The sequence below is a fragment of the Pyxicephalus adspersus genome, chromosome 2 (assembly GCF_032062135.1).
Source record: "Pyxicephalus adspersus chromosome 2, UCB_Pads_2.0, whole genome shotgun sequence".
NCBI lineage: Eukaryota > Metazoa > Chordata > Amphibia > Anura > Pyxicephalidae > Pyxicephalus > Pyxicephalus adspersus.
Window position 1 is genome coordinate 137,122,845 of NC_092859.1, and position 6,000 is coordinate 137,128,844.

A 6,000-nucleotide genomic window follows, 5' to 3' on the forward strand; every position below is an offset into this window, starting at 1 on the left:
TACAGCATCGTTCATGCATCTTGCAGCCCCTTGTCGTTGGAAAGGATCGTGAAAGATCCTTTCCAACGACAAAAATTGCAAGTGTGTACGCAGCTTTACTCTGTTGGTCCTGGTGATCATTAACACCAGAACTCAAAGTGAAAGAAAATCCAAAACGTTACAGTTGTCACCAAAACATTCATCAAAGGATATCTTCAAGAGAAAGCAGTTATTTGGGTGACACAAGTCTCATAGAAATTTCTATCCAGAATTTTAAACAGTTAGGTCAATTGGCTTCCCCCCAAAATTGCCTTTAGACTGTATTAAAGGCATATAACTATGGTAGGGACTTTAGATTGTGAGCCCCCTTTGAGGGTCAGATAGTGACACGACTATGGACTTTGTACAGGGCAGCGTAATATGTTGGCACTATGTAAATACTGTGTACCAATAATAATATTAACAGCTGGGCGGGAAGAAACTCTACAGCACACCCCCCCCCCCCCTATACCTATTCCAACTTTCTAATGCCCACCTCACTATGTCCCTTTTTCTCATTTTTTTTGTATTATGCCCCAACTGACCAGTACCCCTGTATTGTTACCCAACTACACAGTATCCACTGAAAAACAGCCGGGTGGTACTGAAAAGTGCCGGGTGGTACTGAAAAGTGCCGGGTGGTTCGTCCAGCTAAAAGGGTCTGGGGAGAACACAGTATTTCCATTATTACAACTCTTGGATCCTTTGTATTTCTTTGAAAGGAATTATAGGAATATCGCCCAACTAGGATGCACAGAATTAAAAACAGACTGGCATTGAAAAAACTTTTAACACTTTAATTCTTTCACAAAAGGTAAGAAGTCTGCCATTACAAAAAGAAGTTTTGGATTTTAATAAACAATGGAAGATCTACCTGGAGAATCATGAACTAGAAAACAGCCCAAACTTGCTTGTAATGTAGCTTGCTTCTAAAGGACCAATTTACATCCTTGGGCTCCATTTATAAAACAGGGAATCTGACATTCCTTGGTGGGAATCAATTACTTCCATTGAAACGCAAAGACCTGGAGAATTTACACCAAGGAATATTTAAGGGAATGTCCGATTCCCTGTTTTATAAATAGAAAGTGCATAAATAAATTGAATGTGTTGGGTTAGGTTAGCCGCAATGCAACATAACAACCTAACAAATGACAGCCCAAAGAGAAGCATTACCATACATTGTGCTGCACTGCTATAATAACCATTGGGAATGCGAACACGCTGACGCAGGTAACACTCATTAGAAAAGATCTGGTTGGTAGTGTCATCTGCATGGACATACAGAATGGGCTCTATTTATAAAATCAGGGAATCTGACATTCCCTCAGAAATTGCCTGGTGGAAATTTTCCAGGTCCATATGTTCCAATGGCACAAGGGAATATTTGGGGAATTACTGATTCCCCTTTTTATAGAGCAAAATAAATCAAACTATTGCAGCACAGAGAACCTAGTACAAGTGTATCTATAATATAAGGCCTGGGTGTATTTATGTCCTAGGATAAGAGGTGACTGAGTCTCATTTACATGAACTCTAGCACTAGGTGAAGTTTACATGCAGCCCCCTGATAATGGCCACTGATGGAGGGATTTGGCGCCTATTATCAGGTCAGACCTGACTGGGGGCAGCTACCAGGTAACAGAGATGTGCGTGACGTCACCGACGTGATCCTCTACGTCCCCTGTGGCCTTTCTCACCAGGATGTCCCGAAACAATAATTGTGTGGCCGGCTGCACGGTCCAATCTACGGCGCCACCGTCAGGAATACGGATCCGGATGACCAGGGGCTGGCTATCCATGTCCTGAGGAAGGTCGTAACCCAGTAACAGCATCCCGGCCCGTGCCGGGTTACATCGTTCGGAGAACAGGGAACTGAATGTGAGTGAAGGAACCCAAGAGTTTCGAGCCGGAAGCCTGGGGAAGAAAAGGGTAAAGGACACGCCGCCATATTTGAAAAGGGCAAATCGTCATTTGAATGTTTCTTTGCCATGTTGGTGTATGGCAAACAATAGAAGTGTATGGCAGTGTTGTGAGTTCATCTCTGGATTAGTATCAGCTAAAAATAAAAACCTGAATCACAAAACTCTTACTGTATCTGAATAAAATATTCTAAATCACATTTACAAAATACTTTTGTGTAGCTTGTTTGAATGTTTGTTTATATAACTGGCTTAAATTACATACAGTATTTATATATCACTAACATATTACGCAGCGCTGTACAAAGTCCGTAGTAAGGTCACTAGCTGTGCCTCAAAGGGCTCAGAATCTAATGTAATTACCACAGTCTAAGGTCAATTTTAGGGCTAAGCCAATTAACCTAGCTGCATGTTCTTGGGATGTGGGTGGAAACCGGAGTACCCAGAGGAAACCCACACAAACACAAGGAGAACCTACAAACTCCATGCAGATAGTGTCCGGGCTGAGATTTGAACCTGGGACCTACTGCTGCAAAGGTCAGCGTGTGGCCACTGAGCCACCATGCTGCCCACTTTTAAAATAAAACACTAAATAGACCCTATTACCTACCTAAAAATTGCAGGTAAAAGCACAGAATATATATTTTTTATTCTATGCTAGGAATTTATATTTCTACAGTAATTGCATAGTGCAGCCCCTTCCCTCCTTATCAGGATACCCCTCTTCTCTTCTTTGAGTCTGTGAAGGCCCAGCTCCTCTGTCTCTTTCATCAGTTCCCTACAACAGCAATATATATCAAAAGAATGATAATCCTTAAAGTTGCCTTAAAATTTGAATGCATTGCTATTAATTTGTTACTAGTTTATTACCATAGATCAAAATGTAAAAGGAACAAGAAAAAATAATTATTCCTAATTTTCCAGGTAATGAGGAAGACCATAAGAGCGAAACACTTTAGCCCAGAGACCAATAGTCTTTCCCAATAGACTTTATGTACTGGAACCCCCTGTAGCTATTAAAGTATAACTGTATTTCAGGAGTTTAAATGTATAGCACTGAGTCCAAAACCCTACCAGAAGCAATGGGGTATTGACTACCTTTTGTGATAAATGTATTTTTTGTAATTAAATACTTACCTATGATATTATTGGAGCAATTACCTCTTCTGGGCAGGGTCCTCTCCTCCTCCTGTGTCACTGTCTGTATCTGTCTGTCATTTGCAACCCCAATTTAATGTACAGCGCTGCACAATATGTTGGCGCTATATAAATCCTGTTTATTAATAATAATAATAATTATTAGATTAATGAATGTCTAGGCTTCATAAAGTCTGTTTTTTCTCTTGCTTTGTTTGTGATTAAATGACAGTGAGGATTTTATACAGTAACTGACACCACACTGCCTAATAATATGTTGAGACAAACATCTGTCTTAATTGTATTTATTAAATAATGTACCTGTTCAAATTTACATACAAAATTCAACTTAAGAACAAACCTACAGTCCCTATCTCGTATGTAACTGGGGACTACCTGCCAAATACATAAATAAATTATTATACATAAATATATATATATATATATATATATATATATATATATCTTTTTTTACAAGGCAGAGAATAGTAAATGTGCTTCTAGATCATCCTTTTGAGTACTTAATATCTACTTGTTGACCTCAAATCTTTCAATAACCCTGCTTAAGAGCCTTGCCTGATTTATTCATGTCCTTCCAAAGATTGGGTTTCTAGAAGAGGACTGACAGGCAGCTGACACGGTCAGTGCAGGGTGTACTTTTTGTAGGCCACAATTACCCAGTAAACCAAAGACAAGCATAAGGTGACAAGTGCTGGAACAGAATCTGAATTCTTTTCTTACATCTTATTTAAAGGTGCACCAGAGAGAATTACAAATAGGATGTAGGAGGTTTACCTAAAAGAAGTTGTAGAGCTTTTTATGCATATTTCTAAAGTGAATATGTTTTTGTCAAAGCTGTATGTAACATAATAGAACATGTGAGCCAGCAACCAGGGAAAGGGAGCAGCATCAAGACTTAACGGTTAGAAACTGTGATCATTTTTTTTATTTTGTTCTCTCTTTTTGGGACCACATTTTCTAGGTATTTGTTGCTAAACCCTAAAATTAATAAACAGGAATTTTTTAGCACCAACATATTATGCAGCGCTGTACATTAAATAAGGGTTGCAAATGACAGACAGATACAGACAATGACACAGGAAAAGGGGAGGACCCTGTCCCGAAAAGCTTACAATCTAGGAGGCAGGTAAGTAAACACAATAGGAGGGGGGGGGGTAAAATTGCAAGATACCAGGGACCGAGCCAACGAAAATTTATGGGCACCCTCTAGAGTAAGAAAATCATCTTCTCTGTCTTTCTTCTGTAGCACTGAATGGTATTAACATCATTACCTGGAAAAGAGAAAAGGTGAATATGAGCCACTAGAAAACTGATCATTAAAGCCATTCTGTTGCTTTGTCCTCCATGGCTAGGCCTGGTACACATAAGCAAATCTTCTGCCTATTCTGAGCTTGTTTTACTAACTTGAGAAATTTTCTGATCAATACTTAATTGTTGAAAAGTCCAAAAACACTGTACACACATGTATGATATTCTTCTCTAACAGTTGTCTTTCTTGGACATAAAGTGATCAGAAGGGATTCATCATTCATGCACATAACATGGCTTGTGTACTTTTGATCCATCCATTTGAACACATCCATTCAGAAACCCAAAAACTGGTCACATATGGTCATCCTATGTGTACTAATATTATCCAGTATTTATATAGCGCTGACATGCGCATCTCTTTGCAAAGTCCATTATCATATCACTTGCTGTCAAAGGGGCTCAGAAACAAATGTTCCACCATAGTCATATGCCATTAACACAGTCTTAGGTTAATTTGGGGGAAGACAATTACCCTAACTGCATGTTTTTTTGGAATGTGAGAGGAAACCAGAGTACTCGGAGGAAACCTACGCAAACACAGGGAGAACCTGCAAACTCCATGCAGATAGTGTCCTGGCCAAGATTCGAACCCGGGACCCAGCACTGCAAAGGTCAGAGTGCTAACCACTGAGCCACTATGCTACTTACTTTAGTTCTGTTGATATTTTTTTCAGTGATTCCAGAGGTGCGATCTCCTCTCAGGAATATCTGGCTATTTCATAGAGTCCTGCACCTCCTCCTAAAGCTCGAAGGGTCTCAACCATTTTGCTCAAATTTTAATATTGTTGTACAAATGAAAATCTAGGACTGCGTGACTCTGGAAATGAGGATGAAGCTATGAGAAACCATTCATTGAACCAGTTTACCCAGAACTAAAACATCAAACTGATTTACCAAATTAAAAGCAGCATAATTATATAGAAATGTAGTCATTGGGAAACATAAATTGTGAACATGTTCCTAGATTTAACAGCAATATCTCTAAAACTTGTATTGAACGGTGTTATCTTCAATGTGTTCAAATGTCTTTTGCATCCTAGACACACACACCTCCCACGATTAAACACATTAGTGAGAGTGACAGCCTGAGATATGCTGATTACAATCGGTATTCTATTGATCGGTATGTCATAGGTAATCTTTCAGAAGTTAATAAGCACGCACGTTTAGAGGTCCTGAAGAGTTTTACACCCACTGCTCGTTAGCTATTCATCTTCTTAATATAAAAGTCTCTGATTACACTTGATCCCTCAGGAGTAATAGTCATGTAACTGACTCCAAATATGATTGGGTTTACTGATTTATGCCCTGCTTACATTAGAAGGTGTTAGCAAAGCCTTAACTATTACAGGTTCTAAATGAGTACAGGCACAGTATGAAACAAATTAGATTGCAGACATTTGTCCAAGTCAAGCTTGTGTCCACTATTTACAATGTCCGCCTTGTGATACTTTAGAATTACAGTACAATTCCACTTGCAGAATAGCATATCATAACTTGTCCCAAAAAATCTCAACTGATGATTTATTAGAACCTCTGTGCTGGTACCTAATTTAATAGTCAAATAATTGATTACACTGGGGAAAAATTT

The 6,000-nt window shown here is 39.0% G+C and overlaps 1 protein-coding gene across 1 annotated transcript in view; it reads right to left on the minus strand.

Annotated features, from left to right (window-relative positions):
• Window positions 1-1,950, minus strand: part of MAP2K5 (mitogen-activated protein kinase kinase 5) — a 96,368-nt gene extending 94,418 nt beyond the window's left edge. Inside the window, exon 1 of the mRNA XM_072402587.1 lies at window positions 1,719-1,950. Coding sequence (XP_072258688.1) covers window positions 1,719-1,853 — 135 coding nt within the window. The 5' untranslated portion in view covers window positions 1,854-1,950. The remainder of the gene's footprint in view (window positions 1-1,718) is intronic.
• Between the last annotated feature and the right edge of the window lie 4,050 nt (window positions 1,951-6,000).